Below are 20,647 nucleotides of genomic sequence, written 5' to 3'. Positions count from 1 at the left end.
TGATAGCCCTTAAAAGAACACTTTCAATAAACAGCATATTTTTATTAAAAAATAAAAACCGTCAGTAGTATATAATGCATTTGCATGCATACTGAATTTTCTTAGATTAATACGTTATTCTTTTCACACGTCTTTTGGAATGGTCACATTACCAGTTATATATACTATACAGTATAATATCTGTTTCAACTTTAGAGTTAGTGAGACTTAAGAATACAGTCTGTCCCTCAGTCTTTGTGTGTGTGTGTGCATTTGTGTGTGTGTGTGTGTGTGTGTGTGTGTGTGTGTGTGTTCGAAGATTTCTGTATTTTTCAATTAAAATTCATCAATCTAAACAGATATATATTTTTCTTTATACTGAGTCACACAAGATTCCTTAGAAATGTCAGAAGTGGAATAATTAATTTATTATTTGCAATAACGTAATCCATTATACTAGGAAAAGATCATCACAGCACCTTTTAGGCAATGCAACCTCTCTCTTGCTTTGTTCCTTTCATTTCTTACCTCTTTGTTGGTTCTGTCTGCTTGAACCAATGTTCCATTCAGACACGGCTCTACATAGTGAAGTTCTTCATTATACTATGCAGAGAAATAAAAAGTATTATGAAAATTTAATTAAAAGCTCTGAAAGATACAATTTAATGACTTAGAATGGCAGGGCAGCATGCATATAAAGCAAGAACAATTGGATTCAATTCATTTTTAAAAACTGAAGATAGACATTATTTCTTTGTTACACTTAGAGATTTAGACTTTCTAAAGGAGCATTCAGTGGAATTGATGCCAGTTCAGGTGGAGTTAATGTGTACTATACACACTAGCTGGCATAAAATACCCTTGAAGCAGAAATCTGAATAATATTAAGAGATCAGGAGTTCATATTTGACCTATCACAGTCACAACTCCCAATTCTTTGTTACATATTAAATAAAAGACAAATAATTGAAGCATTTGCTAACACATTTTGGAAGGTTAATAGCAAAATAACTATGCCAAAAAGTCTGTGAGCTTGAATCAATTCTGAATACATCTGGATTTAAGAGTCAGAATTTAAGTCAAGCAAAATAACTCATTGTACAATGATACGTAAAGCTGAATGAATTCTCTGCTTATCTTTCAAGGTCTGAGTTAGACAGTCCAGATTCATTTTCAGAAACATCTTAAGAATTTAAATGAACAGCCTCATTTGCATTCAGTACATCTAACAGAACTATTGATACTTGATTGACTTGATTGAAAATCAACTTGTTTAAATCTTAAAACTTTCAAAACAGGTCAGATTAATAGATTCCTTCAAAAACTCCATGATATCCTTTGTAAAGATCTGATTTTCACTTATTTCACTTATTTCTTCACAGATTAAAGAGCTTTTGCATTTAAGCTCTACTTGTTTTCACTCTTTCCCAGACATTAAGTGAATCAGAGCATCCATAGCAAACAACAAATGAAGAAAAGCCAAAAATAATCAGGGATAGCATTTCCAGTGATTAACATATGCATTTACTCACTTGCTCCTCCACCTCAACATGAATAAAAACAAAAAAAAAAAACAAAAAAACAACAACAAAAAAAAAAAAGGTCTTCCAACAACAATTCATTTTTGAGTGTTTCTTACACAAGGTTCTTGGCCACTGCAAGACCTCATTTCTGCTGTAGCTCTGAATTTGATTGCCTTCCTCTTCAGTTTAACACCATTCCTTTGTCTGTACATATGCATAAACACAGATCACTGCAACCTGTTCCTCAATGGACATCTGTCATCGGCATTCATGTCAACAGTGTACTACTTGCCACACTAATTAATTAATTACATAATTATTGCTGCAAAGGGAAGAGTTTTTAATTAGAATTTCATCAAGTTATTCTTGAGGTGCTGTGTCAGACTCAGTCCTTAGCTACAAAGAGCTATACACTCAGAGAAACTCCATTTCCTACTCCTGGATATATAGAACATTTACATCGATATCTACAAAGTAGTTTTTTAGATGTTTAAAAACAAACCAAAATTCTGAAAGGGATTTATGCAAAATTTCTGCAGCAGATTTGCAAGCTTTTCTAATTATTTTATTCCCATCAGTGTTGTTCCAATTTATGAGAGCCTGCAGACATATACATTGCTCCAAAGCTAATATGAAAACACAAGGCAATGACAACTGAAACACTTGAGAGTTACTGGGAATGTCCTCTGTGCATCCCAGTGTCATAGCCATTCATTTGACTACTAAATGATGTACTTCTTGCTGCAGTTTCTCTTCAGATTGCTTTCCTGTCTGTCTCCTGACAGCCACTGCAAAATAATAATGCAAAATCTGCAAAGCAATTCTTATTACCAGCAAACAGATGAATCACAAATTCCTTTTGGCCTTTTTGCCTTTTTGTAGAATATATTGTGGTATTATTTGTGATATTTTTTTTAAAAACTTATCACAATTTCCTTCAGAGTTGGAAAAAAAAAAAAAAAAAGGCATTCCAGAATTTTCTCAGTCTAGAAAAAACCACCACATACTTCTCACAAACTTATACAGCAATTTGAACTCAGTTCTGCAGTTTTTCTACGACATGCAGAATTTCATATTTCAATGAAATTGCCTCCTGATCTTCAATCAAAAGGGTTGTTGCTAACTGCTGACTTTGCCAGCAATATCTGCTACAGATTTCTTATTCCCTGGGCAAGGAGATTTTTGAAACAGACTTTTCGGCTTTAGTTCAAAGTTGTGAGTAGTCAGTTTTCATATAACCTACTACAAAATTAATCTACTTGAGTAGAAGTCTACATTCAGCTTTTCTAATATTTCTGAACATTACACAGTACCACATCCATGCATGCAACCATAGGAAATCATTATCCCTTTACAGATGTGATATCTGCAATGCTATAGCATTGAGGATTAAATCTGTGTATAGCCTGTGCTTCACCAAAGGAAGGAGAGAAAGAATTAACATGCTTTATGATCTCCTCTTAAAACCTTGGACTGCTTTAAGTACTCTTATAATTTAAACACTTAAGGACACATTTATTATTATTACTTTGTTAGTAGTATTAACATATTTACTTATTTACATTTAGTTGCCCATCTAGTTGTTTCTTTGCACAACAGTCATAAGATAAAATGAGTAGGCCAAAATCTGAAAAAGGAATCGCAGCTGCTGATTGATCTTGTATAATCAGATACTACCCATACTCTGAAAATATGAGATGTGGCTCTAAACCTATGCAAGTAGTTTGCATTTACCTCAGCATTTTGCATATTTATTCTTTTCAGCAGTCTGGAACAAGATCCAGAACTTTCATATTGTGTTGTGCAAGATTTCACACAACTCAAGATATCTATTTCAGCCCACCCTAAGATCAAACAACAAAGCCAAACCAATTCCTTTTATTCTTGTTCAGGTATTTCCAAACTTCCCCTAGCATTACCACACACATACGAGCACAGCCCATGGCTTGGAGCAGTTATATGGAGATTGACAATTGGCTGCCTTCCCATTGCTCAGCCTCCTGCCATGTTACCTGCACAGAATTTGATTACTCAGGCCAGATAAAAATAGGTTTAAACATTCAGAATGAATACAAGAACTTTAACAGGACGACACAGAAAATACTTATAATGGAAAATTCTACAGATTAAAACCAGGAACTATGCTACTGTGCACTGAATGAACAAATAATACCCCTCTAATATATTTTCCTAATATGGTGTGACAACAGCATTAAAATTGATTTGGCATTCTCAGCTCAGTTAATATTTTGTTCTTTTAATGTAGAGTTTACATTTTTGTAAAAGCATTTGAAAAATTTCAACATTGAACAGAATTAGTACCCCTTTTATGATAATATTGCTAATTTAATGCATGACTTGGAGTTATGCTTCAAAGGGAATTGAAAAAATATGCCTTTTCTCTTGTTCTTGCCAGCATCTCTTTCATGTGCCAGTAAACTGACCTTAAATTTTAACACAGGCAGCACAAAATTGCTCTTGTGTTTCAATAGGGGTTTTTTTTTGCAATTCAATCATCTAGTCCATCAGTTTCAGACAGATTTTCCAAACTGAACATGAAAACTGAAATGATTTTTAACATAATGTTTTTATGTTTATTCGCTGGAAAGACTTGCACTGAATTTTGTTTTCCTCTACTTATAAGTTAGAAAAGTATTTTAGTGAAAAATCAAATCGACACAGTGGATATGAATCAACCCAATTAACGTACAGCTAGTAACTTTTGGGATTGGCAGGATTTGTTTTGTTTTTGTATTTTACTGAATATTTTTAAGTGTTAATTGAATTTTTAATGATGTTAGTGTGTACTGATCGTAACTCCCACTATCATTAATGAGAACAGTCCACTTCCGTATGTGGACAGAATACGGAAATGTTTAACAACACGAAAAGCAAACTGAAATTTGTTTCAGAAACTTTTTATGCAGTGAAATACTGTGAAAGGAGAACAAAAAACTAACAGATTTGATGACCACAAATTTTGCACAAATGCATTTCAGACTTCAGTTTTCCATCTACTAAGCTATGCTCCTCATTCTTCTATATATATATAACTATTTCCTCAATGCTCAATTCCTTTCCAAACCTGACCCTGGCTTACAGCACTTACACTTGTGCACAGAACAAAGATTTGAGGCTGAGCGCCATTACAGATGCATGATCTTTGCCACCTGATCGCCTTTTACAAGGTAACTCATTCCTGTTCCCACAATGCTGCTCTGTTTTCTCACTTATCAACCCTGACACTTTTTAAACAAGGCCTGCCTTCTTTCAAAAGATAAATTATAAAACATCTTGCCTTTCTCTAATCTCATCTTCTCTTTTGGTAAACTTAAATGTGTTCTTCCTTCTTTCCTGTAACAAACACAGAAGTTTCTCATCTGTTTGTGTAAACCTTCTGCTGGCTTCATTTTGCCTGTTGATTATCTTTAGGTCCTCTATCACATCTTTCACCACTATTTTCCTTTTATTTCCTTCTTTTCCTTAGAACTGCAGTGTGTGAACTCCTTAATCCATTTGACTCCTAATTCCTGACCCACTTCCTCATAAGAGTCCTCCATTAATCACTGTGCATAGAAAAGCCATACAATTATTCAGGTTCAAAACTTTTCACTTAATCTTGCACATGTATTGCTTGTCCAGTGCTCCCACATATATATTATGCTTCACAATTTGACCTGGGAAGAGAAAGGGATACTGCATTTTTTGTCTCAGGTCTCACAGAGCAGCCATCTGAACAGGCATTTCATTTCATTTAAGGCTGGTATCAGTGCTTCAAAAGTCATTTCTGCTGAGCATTAGTCACAGTAAACCTGGCTATACTGTAGACCCTCAGTATATCTTCCTCTAACACATCACATTTTAAAAGAAGCCTGTAATGCAGTGCCAGCCAACCTACACCATTCCTACCAGAAAGGTGAGCTGCCTTCTCCACAGCACTTCAGTTAACAGCTTGTTACATTTTCAAGCAAACAAATTTTGTGCTTTCTTTAAATTACCACTTTTGCCTTGTGAGGAGACAGCAAGGATTATTTTGTGGTATCCAGTTCAAAACAACTCCTTAAAGCCCTTCTTCCATGTGGCAGAATAACACCTCTCCCACTCTTTGCCAATCCTGTCACAGCCTCCTGCATCCTTGCAGTACTTCTTTCAATACAGTGAATTGTTTCGGGATCATATTTGCACAGGAACTAAACCACAAGCGTCCTACCAAAACTGAACAGCTGAGCTAATAAGAATAAAATTGCACTCTCAGTCAGTTTATTTCAACAAATAAATACATAATCACCCTGAAATAGGCTATAGAATAGGAATAGGAAAAAAAAAAAGAACAAAAATAAAAGCCTTTAGATGAAGAAATCACCTTGTACACATGCTATAATTACCACAGTAATTACATCTCTTATTATAAGAATTTCCTGTATTAACCAAGTATGCAGGGCTGCAGTGTTGGGTGCTGTGGAAGGGGGCCATGAGCTGCCTTATGCCACTGTGAACACTATTTTAAGCACAGCCCTGTTTATTTTCAAGTAAAGTTTTAAATGACATTACTTCACACTTGAGCATACTGAAATATTTGTACATAGTACTGTTACTTCAGCAAAATGTTTTCTTTGGATCCTTGCTTCACGTTCTTTGTTGTAGATGACACTTTGTTCTTCCCAAAGTAAAGAAAACAAAACAAAAACAGAAAAACCTCCTCATGCAAATATTTCATAGTCATTCCATATGCTTACAATAACTGTTATGAGTTCTAAACAAATCAGAGATTATACACTAAGAATGGCAAGTTAAATGTCTTAGTAGCTAGAACTAACTACTTGGTTCTACTTAGTTGAACTACATGTTCAAACCATCCTTACCCACATCACTCTCATTATGCCTAAATAGATGTAAAACCGGTCTCTTATTATGTATTTAAAACACGTGAATGCTATCTGACGCATCAATAGGTACTATTGATCTAAATTATCACTGTAATTAAGCAGCAGTAATACATTTCCGCAAGGCTTCAAAAAACTCTTGCTGTTATTTGTAAGGTAATGTGATGTCATAGCATCAACACAGAAAAAACGTCCTAGAACTTAATGTATATCAGGCACTGCTTTTCACACAATTTTATAGACTGTTAAACTGCACTTTTGGACAGTAGCATGAGGATTGACCTAATTATCAATATTAAGCATTTGCACTATAATTAGAAGAAAAATGTGAATATTAGAAATAAAAAAAGGTAGATTTAAAATAAGTAAAGCAGTGGCACACAGTGTGTTCTTATATTCATTAGCATGTTTTAGAGTTCTTCTTCATGAGCATCTCACTTTTCTGAAACTCATTTAACTTGGTACACATACAACACATTTTGAATTCTCACTGAGAAAATAAAATAAAAATTGGAAGGTAAACTGACATTTTATCCTGCCAAGCAAGCTTCAGCAAAAGCTAACATCTAATTCTATTAATTTTTTACACAATCACCATCATCAGAAAACTAGAGTTTGTCCAGTAGCTACAAATGTCATCTTAGAACAATCACTTCCCTGCAGCATTTCTCAAGTTTACTGTGTGATGTAAAATACAATGGATAGTAGAAAAAGATAGAAGAAAAATCCTGAGACACTCACGGCAATTATATTGAAGAAGTCATCATCTCCAAGGGTATCTAAAATAGATGAAACTGTCTGTTTAGCGATAGTCAAGCGAAGTCCTTTCATACTGCCACTGACATCTACTAAAATTACCACATCTTTTGGAGAAGTTGCTGCTTGGATGTACCTAATATAAAAGACAAAACATCCTGTTCCTTAAAAAAATGAACTTTTTAAATTCCCCATTTCTTAAACATAATACACATCCATTGCCTACCATTTTCTATTTCTGCAGTCAAATGCAATTACTCCATTCTCATCAGGTTCCCATTTAATTCCTGTTCAGACAAAAGAGATGAAAAGATTAAATTACAACATTTTGTATGGTAAGTGATCAAAATATCTATGTGATATTGTGGCAAAGCAGCATTTAACAGCTTCATACTTCAATCAACCTCACAGTCAATGCTATTATAATATAGCAAATGCTGGAAAACACTAATAAACTTTAACTGCCAGAAACAATATGGTTTCCTCACTTCTTTTTAGCCTACTGTATGGTAAAAACCTCTTCAATCCTACCATGCTCATCATATTTGTGTCACTAAAGTAATATTGCATCTGGTCTCCAGTGCTGCCCAAATTCTACACAGGCTGGCCAGGCCCCTTTTTAGCCATGAGTGCTTACAGTTCATGGCTGATCTCAGCAGCTATACAGCCATACTTGCTAATTTGATAATAGCTTGTACTTGCTTGTAGCTTCACTCAGACCGCACATTTTGTGTTTTGACCAGTCACTATGTCTAGTACCTCCAGGCTGTGAGTCAAACAAAATATGGTAAAAAAAAATCTCAAAATTACAAACAAAACAAAACAAACACAGCCATTAAATTAAAGACATTCCCTATTCTTCACTATCATGCAGCGCTTGATAACTCAGCCATTATCTAAAATTAATACAAATGTAGTACACATTCCATTCAGCCACTTTGACACATACAGGCTTATAGCAGACCAGCTCACATTAAACTTGACATTTTAGGTTTAAAATCAAACCAATCAACCTACTGTTGGTTTCTAAACAGTCAGCTGAAATAATGAAGAACCTGACCCAAAGTTGCAGAAGTTGAGAATCAGTCTATTTAGCATTTTATTATATTTAGCATGTAGTGCACTTGATGCACAATTTCCATTTAATATTCATTTTAATTACTGCATAGAAATAACATAAATTGCATAGTCACATTTTATTCCAACTTGCATAAAAGTATCTTTAAAACAAACTTTCAAAATCTCTAAATGCAAGACAACATGTTATCATCTATGCAAGAAGGGAATAAATTGCAATTAAGTTGCATTGTTTGTCTTGATTGAGCAATGCTATCTTAGTTCAGTGCTATACGAAGGGTCTATTTTGTTCTCTACAGTCAGTTTAGAAGTCATTATTCACCTGTGTATATGTGAATAAAGAATATGTGAGGGTTATCTTAGAGGCTACATTTTCAAATGAAAATTAGCAGAAAAAAAAAAACTCTGAACATTGAAAATGTTGATTAGGAATCTCTCTCTGAAAACTAGATGAAGTAAAATTGAACCTCCAAGTATCTGTGAACGTACTGATTAGTTACAATGCTCCATAGAAATGTGCAGCCATAGCATACTTTCTTGTTTCTCTGTAACCTCTGCTATTCATACCTGGATACTGTCTGAAAAATCCTTTTGCACTTCCGAAGTACTGCCAGATGAGAGAAGGGTCACGATCAAAGTTATCAACAAACACTTTATTTAAGGATTCTGACCAATAAACTCCATTTACAATGGCTGGATCTAGAGAAGGAAAAAAACTGTTATCATCTTCAGCTCACTTATTACTTCTGAAATCCAGTAAGCACAAACTATTGCAGATACCTGTGTCAATTAAAAGATTGAAAATAAATACTTACATTATAGAAGTATGATTAAAATGCCAAAGAGAAATCATATACATTTTGTAGATAAGATTGCTAATCAGGCCATTTATTTGGAACTCCTATATCACATTTTCTGGAGAACATAAATGAGTAAACCTAATGATTGATTATTTATTTATTTTCCCCTAAGTATTTAGAATGTCTCATAGCAACATTTTACACATTCCTTTAATCTTCAGTTCTGTAAGGTCATTATTACTCTCTTTGAAAGTTTGCTTGTGGAAACATGAAGTAAAATAACCTTTATTCCATACTTAGGTGAATTATGGCATACACCGAAACACAAAATCTTATAGCATGTAACACTAATTGTATCGGAAAACACAGAACTCAGATTTCACAACAACATCCTGTTATTTTTGACCCCCAGAGCGAGCAAGAAAGAGAGAGAGAGAGGAATACAAAACAAATCCTTGATGGTGAAAATAAGTTCTCTGTTTATTACATTTTAGTAACTCCCCCAGGCAGCAATTCCTTCAATCCCAGCCTGCTCAAGTACATTTTTAAGTTGCAGACGTTTTTTTTTTTCAGGAGTAAATGAATACATCTAAAAAAGCTGTTCAACTTCAAACTGTGATGTCAAGAGTCATTGACGGACAAGATACAATTAGGATATACAGCCTTACCAATTCAATCTGTACATGAAATCAGCAATGGAGAAAGCAATGAAAAGAACTAAAGCCACAGGTGTGTTATTTCATTTGTGGAAGTGTATGTACATACTAACATTTGTTCAAACATTTGAAATAATGCTTTCATTAACTCATGAAATAATGTTACTTTACTCATTTCAGAAGACTGATCAGAATGTGATTTTAATGTAATGGAGTAAAGGTGAATTGTTCTCTTTCCTTACACTCATCAAGAAAAACAGTACAAAAAGTGAAACATCTGAGCTACATGTCTTTAAGTATTACTTTCATCTAAATATTTTGGTCAAGAAAAGTCAAGGTCAAGAAAACAGATTTTGTTTTTAAAACATGTCTGGTATAGTTATTTGTTACTCTAGCAGATGAAATATACACTTAAAATCTGCCCAATCAAATGCATCAAATATCACCAGTCCAATGTACTTCAATTTTGTCTAGCTGGCAAGAATCACTGTCTAGGTATTTTCAAATCTCCAATAGCAAGCTGTGATTGAGACATCAAGAATCAACTGTCAAGACTGCTATCCTGTGATCTCTCATTGGTTTTCAGAAGTATTTCAACACCTCAAAATACCTATTGGGCCGAGATCCATTGCTCAGCACTTAAACATTAAATGAGAAGTGATGCACTGAAGTGAGAATCCATTTCTCAGTCCAGTGCAACCTCTCAGTTCTGCTCTTATTTACATCTTCTGATGGAGAAACTGAATCTCTAGTTTCTAGAAATCTTCTTGTAGGAACTGGAAGCTGTTCTCAGAATCAGAGCATGAAGTTCTTTGCACATGTTTCAGTTACCAGTATGCCTGAAAAGCCAAACTGATCTTCTATGAAATAATTACACCTTAATTTACATTTAAAATAATCTTTAATGTTTCTTTGCAATTTGTATTTGAACCTCATTCCAAGACTGCTCATTTTACAGTAGTGCTTTGCAATATCGAGCAGATCAGGTAACTTCTATCCCGCCTTCCTCAGAGGCTAAGCATTACTGCCTTTTGCTAGGGGATCAGTGCCACAGTGCCATCATCAGAACCTTCACTTTGACTCTCCACTCAAAGATTACTTCCTTTGGATTTAATGTACACATCATCTCCATTAGTTCATGAGACAGCCTTAGTTGCCCACACTGTTAATCTTTCAACTGAATCTAACCTCCATCTCCTGGCATTTAAAGCACATATTTATATAATAAATACATATATGAAGCTATTTTTAAAATGAATTTATACTAAATTATTCATAGCACCATGGTAGCAGATTACTTTTTTGAGCCCATCTATGAGGCGCTGCTTACTGTGTTTATAGATATATATATATATATTAAAGAACTCCAGAGAAATACAACCAGAAAATTTTTCCTTGAACATGATTATTTGAGTCTACGTTCTGCATTATGTTGACACCTCTAAGCACTAATCATCCAAATGCTGATCACCTAAAATATTAATCCAATGACACTGAAACTAATAGGATTTTTTCTTTTTAATGAAAGAAGCATTAAGCAAGCATATTAAACAAGAGAGTGCAATTAAAATGCAATCTGTGATGACCAGATTCCTTTAAAATTAATCCTGGTGGCAATTCACTACTTTCTTACAACCTGCATATCTATACACTGGCTGTTATTTCTACAATATGCCAAGAGCAATCCATAAGTCAAATTTTATGTATCAAACTTGTTGTCTTTTTTTGTTGTTGTTATTTTGTTTTTTTGGGTTATTTTAAGTAAATTAGGTCACATTTTAATCCTTATTATACTGGAAGAAAAATGAAGTGGGGAAAAAAATCTATCCACAGTACCAACTGCAGGCAGACAGTCCAGAAGTGGAAATCATCTCTCTCTACTAGATACTGTATCTGCAGGTAAAATGATTTCCAAACCAAACTCCTTGTGGTAAATTTGGTTATGTCTGATGAATGCAACTTTTTGCATTTGTACAATCCGAAATGCATCTGAGCTCTCAATTTATAGCCTCATTAAAATCTTATCTGTTTCTAATAACAGATATGTTATTATATTATGTGGTTCCAGGCAATTCTCAGTTTTAGTAATTTTGCTGACATTGCCCCCACTACTTCAACTGAAATCAGTATTGTTTTCATATTGCTGGTGAATGTCATTTGTATCCCCAAAATCGCTACCAATATAGACATGGAACTAAGTGCCTGTGAGTAGGAATTTGGGGAGGGGAAAAACCAAATAAATGAACAAAAAGAAAAGAACTTAATACAAATGCAAAATCATTTCAGTGATGTTATGGAGGAGTTTCAAGGACAATAAGCACACAGTTTCCGCCAGACATCTTGAAACATAATTTCTGTTTGTGCTTCCTGGCAATAACAGCAAAATACAATTCAAGTATTTCTCTTCCCCAGCCTCTTAGATGAGCTTGCTTGCAATTACATGGCATTTTGCTCCACCAATTTTTGTGTAGATATTTAATAAAAACTAGCCTCAAGAAAATAGGAACATTGACAGGAATGTGAAATATAATGGTGAAATAACAGTATAACTGCTCGTAACAATTAAGTTGCTGTCACAAATACTGCTGACCCTAAGAAAAAGGGCTGAAGACTTGACAAAGGCAACCAAGGCGTGCAGACTGAAAGATGTACAACAGCATGACAGAGGTTAAGACTACAACAGAAAGTATTTTAAAAACCAGAATTTTTAAAAATATCTACAGTGAGATTAAGCTACAGAAATAAAATAATATATACTCAGTGCCTTTTGCTTTTCAGATTTTCCTGTATAGAAAATAAGGGAGACCTGCTCAGGAATTCAGTTACTATGAAGAAAATGCAGAATACCACCCTTTCTTTTTATCTTCTGCTTCATTACCAAGAAAAACTGTTACCAGTAATTCTTTGTTTTTTCCTCTAGCATATTACCTTTGTAATGTGATCATTAATCTCTCAGGGAAAGCTGTCAAAGACTCTGGCATCCAAAATGGTGTTCCTCTTTGCAGTATCTGACCTTAAGGAACAGCCCCTAACATTGCAGAGCAGTGTTGTCATACAATGAAGCAGTACAAGCACAGCCTATAGGACCAGTCACTGGAAAAGAATGCAAAATCCAGCACTCTTGGCTCAAAGATAGTGACAATATTAGCTTAGTTTTGATGACAATGACAACATATTTAGTCTGGTCATATTTTAAAGAATAACAAAATCACATACTTTACTGGGACATACACCAACAATCTAATAATTATACTACTCAACGCTAATATGAATGCATTTCAGGGTGGTCCAACATATTCAAGAGCTGGGGCTGGATGCCAATTTTGACAACTGCCTTTGCTTTATTCACTCTTCCCCTTCCCTCCCCCTCTACTGGGTACTGTGAATGCATCAACTCACAGATCAAAGCATCTGTAGACAGAAATGAAAGTGACTGCCTCTTTTGCTTCATGTGTTGAGATTCATGAACCAACAATGTCAAAAATAACACTCCCTTTTCACATATACATGGGGTGGTAAAGACTTCAAGTGCATGATTGCATAGAGACACATTGGTAACTAGGCAGTTGTTTCAGCTTCCAGTTTCTCTAATAACACTTCCTTCTCTCCTATGAAATGGCACTTGAAGGACTGGAATATTGCCAGATATGTATATTTTCACACCGAGTTTCACAGTGGATGTTTGGTTGGTTTTTTTTTTTCAATTTACTTGACCCTGCATAACTTAAAACAGATATAACAGCTAAAAGCAACCAGTAGGAAGGTAAATGTCTAATATGAACACTAACTATTATTATTTATTTGTTTTTAATTGAAGGAGGAGTTTGGAGCAGAAGTCACACTTTGTCCACCCTCAGATGAACTACCAAGATTATCCTCTAACTGCTGCTGTCCTGCAAGTTGAGCACATAGGGCAGTTACAGCTATCACTAAATACAGTTAAGTTTCATAAAAAGCCATAAAAGCTGAGGAGAACTCAAGTCACAGCCCCATAGTGATGAGAGGATCAGACCATAAATTGATGTGATCACAGAAAACAGGGTATTTCTGTATTTTTAAAAGAGTGTACCTCCTTTCCACATTTTTGCAGGATACTAATTCAAAACTATGAAAACTAAAAAGCAGATCAGAAAATAACACTCAGTAGAGCTGGAGGATGCCATGGTATGACTGAGAAAAAGTGAAACACATGAAAAAATGCCATTAGGAATAAATTTTCTAGGTAGGAAAGACAAGTGCTCAGATCATGGGAATTAAACAAATGTAGATACAGCAATTTAACTGAAGAAACAAAATTAAAGACTGGGAAAAAAATATAGAGAGGGACATTACTGACATATGGGAAGAAGAAATTTCTGAACAGGCTGATGAAACAGTGACCAGGAAATCTATATCTGTACAAGTGGCAGGGCAGGAAAAAACATCAGGACAACCAACACAGGAAGCCAGTAGAACAAATTGCAAATTACAGGAAAAGAAAGCAAACATGACTGATGCTAAATGAAGCCAACTGTGCTGTAAAATGTTTAATGCACAACATACCAGAAGAAGCAACTGTAGCAGAGCTGTTGTCAAAGTGATATATGACAAAGGCAAGATACAGCCTTTGAAATAAAAGTCATCCTTGCAGAAACTGCCCAAATATAGACCAGCTCACAAAATTTTACTAAAACCATTTAAAAATTGGACACACAAACTGTAAATTTACAGTTTACAATAAATGTAAGATTACTACTGTTCTGATAATCAGAGAGAGACATTTAATTATAGAAACGGGCTAACTTAGTTACACCACACAATACAAAGAAGTCCCAAAAATTGAATAGGAGAATTGAATGAGAACTTTCAGAGGGAAATGCTGTAGTCCGTAAAATGTATTACAACCACATAGGGCAAAACTAAACAATTTAAACATCTATTGATACATTCCTGGGAGTATCAACACAATACGAATGTGTTAATTACCACCATCAAGGGCAGTTATCTATTCTCATGACAAGTAATTGCATTTCACTCTCTGTCTTAATGCTGCTTTAACAGCCTTTTGTCATTCTTTCTTTTTGCACAAAAGAACATTAACACGATTTGAGTAGAATGAAAGTTCTACTCAAAAAGTTGTAAAAAGCCTCACTGATATGAGAAAGTTTGGTTCAGTACTGCAAAGCTGACACTAAAACATACTGAAAACACTGAGCAGATGAACAAATGCATCTTGAGACAAATACATTACAAAAACACTTATGGATTCTTAACATTATTTGCTCCTTCAGGAATGCTGCCAGAAAGACACCTAGATAAATAAAGTACAGTATAAAAATATCTTTGTAGGATTTTAGCCAAATGGTATTCTGAAACAGTTTACATTCTAGCCAAGCATTCTAATACTTGACCAGAAGAGCAGGCTCCTTTTCTCCTCTTCACACAAAACAGATCCAAGAAAAATCCAAATCGGATCTGTGTTATGAGGCAGGATAGAGAAGGAAATATTTATTATAAAATAGTAGACAAAAAGAATAAAACACATCTTTGGAGAGACTTCTATGATTCTATTCAAATCTTTCTTTGGCTTACAGAGCAGTTAAACAGAAAACCCCAAAACCAATCTTTTACCTGACTCGCATTGCAGAGAACAAAGGTAGAAAGTAGACACCTCCAGTGTTTCAAGTAATTGAATTTCTTTGCAGTTTGTGAAAGACAAAGTAACTGCTCCTAGGGAGGACAATAACACCCTTACTGAAGTTTCCAGAAGTGCCTTCAGTAGAATTTATTCCTGTTGCTGATGATGGAAGAAGAATTCTGTATCTTTTTGTACACACATTCATTAAATAAATAATGCCTGACTTTTGCACTATCTTCTGCTTCAGGCATGAAATTCATGTATAAGACAATAAGAAAAAAAAAACTTCCATCTCACGAGATGACTGCTAAGATGTTTAAGATGCTTTTCTCTCAGTGATGCTGATTGTAAACGGGCCAGGCAGGAATCTGTCTCACTTGAGGTGTGCTTGAGTAAAATGGGTAATTTCCAAGATAATCAAATGTGAATCTGAAGTAACTTATCCAACTCACTTCAAATTAGCACCCCAAACATGCCCAAATCAGAGATGTTGAGATTATGGAGAGTAATAGTGCTCGAGTTAAAAACTACTTCAAAAGCCTCAACTGACTGCATCCTACATCAGTTAGTTCTGCAACATCAGCTAGATCATTGATTCAAAGAGGTGTTTGCCACTACCTTGCTTCTTATCATTCTTTCTCATCCAGATATCGGTTACTTTTGCTTTTGAGTTTCATTTACTTTATTGTCACACACATATATATAGATAGATAGAGAGAGAGAGAGAGAGAGAGAGAGAGAGAAAGAGAAATTCACACTCTTACCCTTCAAATGATAAATGTGTCATTTCTCTCATTGGTCATTCCAATACTACATCTCTCACTCAAATTAAACCACGTTAGTTCGGAAAGAGTAGGAAAAATTCAGTTTGAACATATAAACCTGAGATACTTTCTGAAGAGGTAAATCAGCAGAACCCAGTGTGAGTTCATGGTCATGGACACTGAGGCAACAGAGATTTCTGTGCTTACACAGCTTATTCATGCAACATATCCAGGTCCATGCCATGCACAGCAATATCAAGGTTTGGGTCCTGGAAGTCAATGAGCTGAACTAGCATGGCAGAACATAAGTCAACAAGTATCCTCTTAACAGGATTTGTTTTCTGCAGGAGCCTTGCTAATGCTCTCAGCTGAGGTCCAACAAGTGTTGTAGATGTGCCATTTTGTATGTGCTACTGCATATCTGGGTTAACGCAGAATCAAGTGAATGGTAGGATCAGCATTAAGCAGCTGCTGCTTCCACTTCTTCACCATGGGAGCTGAAATATTGACTCCATAGCTTCTATCCAACCATCAGACAAGCTAATACTCATCAGAAAATAAGCATAATACGGAAAATGGAAAGATGAAAGAAGACCAAGTAATTTTCTACCATTATAGATCAATGGCAAATTGTTATTACTATCTTGCCCCAGGAAGCAACAAGGATGTATGGAAGACATCATGATTAACAGAGGTTTCTCAGGTCAAAAAGTCTCTTAAAACTGTATCTAAAATAGCGCACATTAGCAAACCTTCACAGCCTCACATTTGTCAAAAGACAAAGCCCAACCCCAAGTAACTAAGCAACAGCTGCTGAATAAGGAGTGGTAGAGAATAGGGCTTTTAATATAGAAACCTAATGTTACTGTGTAGTTGTATCTGACATCTAGTTGCCATGGTGATGTGGATGTACTAGAAATGTATAGATTAGATCCACAGCCAGAAACACAGACTAGGATACAAGAAAGATAAAGCACAGTACACATCTTGCACAGTGATGCCAACATTTCCAAAAGGCTTGTTGTTCAAAACAAAGAATTAAAAAAATATATCTGTGAAGTATAAGCCTTTTGCAAGAACAGAGTAGCAGCCCAAGGAGACTCTGGGAATTGGATTGTAGGCAGAACTTGAGAAAAACCAGACAGAACAAGTAGAGAAGTCTGTGTATCTTTGTCCAATAGCCAGTAAGAGTTAAAACAAAGAAATATGGGGAGATAGGAAATTCTCTGCAACCTTGACTAAATCAGACTAACAAAATTCCTTTTAAATTAAACAATGACCAAAGTTAGGAAGACAGTGCAAACACTGTCCTAAAGATCTTAAAATGTGAAGACAAACAATTCAAGGGAAGGATTTCAAAACATAAATATAGTGGCCCAGGACAATATGTGGCTATGACTGTTTAAATAACAGTTCCAATATGTTGAATCTTCAGAAGCATAGCCCATGAAATCATATACGACAGTGACAGACAAGATTTTATTTCTTAATTTCACACCTTGCAGGGAAGTGGTTTTATGCATCTGCTAGTTGCAGATTATAGCCTTTCTGCATCACTTGAGAAATTAATTTTTTTTTTGGTTCTAATATTCTAGATAATAGGTAATTTTGATTTTGACAGCCTCTTGGAAGGAGTTGATAGGAAAGTATGACTGAGCAATATTCATAGCTCTTTTTAAGTAGCAAATTGAAAAAAAGTCTCAATCAAAAGTGGTTGTGGTTCATCATGTTTCAATATCTTCTAAAGAAGGCTCTATTACATGCAGTAGATTTTTTTCCTATGCAATCCAAACTTTTCATAACAGCCTGCATTTATTGACTTGTAGTGCCTAAATTCATCCGTTAACATGCAGTTAAAATCATGCAATGGAAATGCCATTTGACACAGATGATATTCTTTACCAGTCTTTAAAGCGATCAAGCAAAACTTGAAGAAAATTTTTGAAGCATGAGTTTGAAATTACTTTTGCAGTGCTTCTAGTAGTATTAAGAAGTAAACATGGAAAGCAGAAAAGCACAGGCTACACTTGATGCTGCATTGCATTCATACTTTCTGTAAATCATTTAAGTATTTGCAATTAAGTACAAAGATTGCAAGACGGAAATAAAGAAGCAACTGGAAGAAGAAAACATCCAGAAAAAAATATGAGAGCATGTAAATAATTGCTAGTCTATTTTCTATTATAATCATCACCAAGCACAAAGCTTTTAAACAAAGGCTTAAGTCACATGATACAACCTCTAATTTCAACAGCCATAAAATCATAGGGGATGGGAGAGACAAAAGAAAGGCACAAAAGACAGGACAGACATCTTACAAATAACTGTCATGCTCAAAGCTCTGACAGAAAGAGATAACGCCTATTTTTGCAGAAGAGTATCATGAGCCACTGTAAAAAAAAAATAATAATACATTAAATAAATAAATGTTCTTATTCATGGAAGTATGCTAAAGATGGGCTCTCCTGGAGGAAAGCACGTGAACAATGAAAATAATGACAGCAATAATAAAAATTGAGTAGGACTACATAGGAAAATATAGGGTATTTAGTCTTGTCTCAAAAATGAATGAAGCCCAAAATGTATTTCAGGTCATGTAAGACATTTCTTAATCACTTTAATAAACCCATACTTGTTAGCGGTGATTACTGTTGAACTCAAAAGGTTGCTAATACTTACATGTATTTTGATTCCAATGGCATATAATTATTCTCAGTGAGATATTAATGACAAACAAAAAAAAAAACCCACGTTTTGGCAACATTGAGTAAGGTAATGATTTTTTTTCTTATATTGTTTACATATTGTTGAGCTTCTAACTGTAATTTATATCCATGAATCAATTTTATTATTTTATGTGCTGATGACACAAATTGCACCTCTCAGCAGCAAATAATGTGCTGTATGTTTATTAGTTGACACAAACCATATCCCATGTTGACAAAAATACTTGAAAATATTCATTGTCTACAGCATCCATCAAAGAAAAACTGCAGTTATGGAAGGAGCTAATAAAGTCCCTTCCATTACTTCAAAAAGAGCAAAATAGCAGCTATACCACAGAATGAGGATGGAAAGTCTGACGGACAGAAGACACACAGACTTCTCTAGGTTCAAATCTATTGCTTTCATTTTTCAAAGCAGTAGATTATATTTTGGATTATGTAGAATTTATAAAAATTCAAAAAATTTTCTTCTTATTATTTTGTTGCCATTCTTACAGTCTGTGAGTGAAGACACAACAACATCTTGCACTAAGGCTATTTCATTATCTAAACATGTCTGGGTAGATATTCAACAACCTGCAATCCAAGGTCATCATTTTATTTATATTTTTGTATGATTTTTAAATGCCTCAAACAAGCAGGACTCAAGAAATGAATATTCTACATGTTCATGTCCAAGCTGTTCTCCAGCTTTCTTAAGAAATGTCATTCCTTAAAACACATTTTCCAATCTAACCATGAAACAAGTAATGAAGTATGTGGATAGCTACAAAAGTAACCTGTCCTATTGATTTACTACAACAGATACAAAAAGCACAATAACACCACCAGACAGAGAAAATTCTCAGCTGCAAAATACCATTTTTCAACAATGTCACCGCTGTTAGCTAATTTGTGCAGATGACTTGATCACACTAAAGTAGCTCCTTCCTATTTCATGATGATGGCCCACAATGTCAGAAAAATTGGTTTTTTGTACTGGAAGACAGTAATGTCATATCAGACCAAGCTGTAGAAAAACGTCAAGAAAAATTTACTCAAAGTAAATAATGTCGACATTAAAAGGAAACCATTGTAAGGAGAGTGCTAGGAAGTTCATGTAACCTCCTTAAATTAAAATGTACTCTATAGGGAAAGAGTTGAAATACTGTAGTAGAGTAAATCCCATTCTCTATTATAAATGAAAGCAATGAAAGCCAGAGAGTAACTTTCCAGACCTTACACTTCTGAGGATAGTCTATATTTTCTTTTGACATATAATTACTAAAATCAGTAATTGATTCTAACACATTTCCTTCTTCCTGCACAGGGCACACTTTCCCCTTGAAGCAGAGTCCTTTGCCTCTTAGGGCAGTTATTGATGTCAAGTCTCTACAGAAAGAAAAATTTGAATACCTGCTCATGTCCAGGCACTGATACTTTATTTCAGCTTGAGCAACAAGTAGGAAGGTTCTTTTAAGTGCCTTGTTGGATCAGAAAGCCATTTAGAAAATAATTACTGTAGACTTTACTGTACGTAGTCATGTTAATATGTCCCTTTTGTGTGTTCCCCCTACATCCTGCTTTTTCCACATGCCAATCAACGTTTCACCTTGGGGCACTTCAAAGACAGCAATCAATTCTCTTCCCAGAGTCTTCGGAATTAATTTTTACAAGCTAAAAGTGGACATTTTACCAAGAAAATTAATCGGAACAGATATCATTATAAATCAAACAAGGAAGAAATTTTTCCAAGACTGCATTTCTTCAGAACAAGCTTATTCATATGTACAGGAGGTAAGGAATTTCAGCTTGTGTGCATTGAAAAAGACTAGTATTTAAGTATTCATGCAATATTCACCCCGTGAGTTCAGTAGGAGTTAATGA

At 34.8% G+C, this 20,647-nt stretch overlaps 1 protein-coding gene across 5 annotated transcripts in view; it reads right to left on the bottom strand.

Moving 5' to 3' along the window:
* CACNA2D3 (calcium voltage-gated channel auxiliary subunit alpha2delta 3) overlaps positions 1 to 20,647 on the bottom strand; it is a 333,983-nt gene that overhangs the window by 171,143 nt on the left and 142,193 nt on the right. For all 5 annotated transcript variants that reach the window (XR_001558078.2, XR_004308777.1, XM_015875440.2 and 2 more), the window contains exons 6-9: positions 8,786 to 8,917; positions 7,368 to 7,428; positions 7,127 to 7,277; positions 508 to 582 (exon numbers count right to left, since the gene is read on the bottom strand). Coding sequence is in view for 3 of the 5 variants with exons in the window: in XM_015875440.2 (XP_015730926.1) it covers positions 508 to 582; positions 7,127 to 7,277; positions 7,368 to 7,428; positions 8,786 to 8,917 (419 nt within the window). In the remaining 2 variants the exon portion in view is untranslated. The remainder of the gene's footprint in view (positions 1 to 507; positions 583 to 7,126; positions 7,278 to 7,367; positions 7,429 to 8,785; positions 8,918 to 20,647) is intronic.

The sequence above is a fragment of the Coturnix japonica genome, chromosome 12 (assembly GCF_001577835.2).
Source record: "Coturnix japonica isolate 7356 chromosome 12, Coturnix japonica 2.1, whole genome shotgun sequence".
NCBI classification, from domain to species: Eukaryota; Metazoa; Chordata; class Aves; order Galliformes; family Phasianidae; genus Coturnix; species Coturnix japonica.
This window is presented reverse-complemented; position numbering and strand designations above follow the sequence as displayed.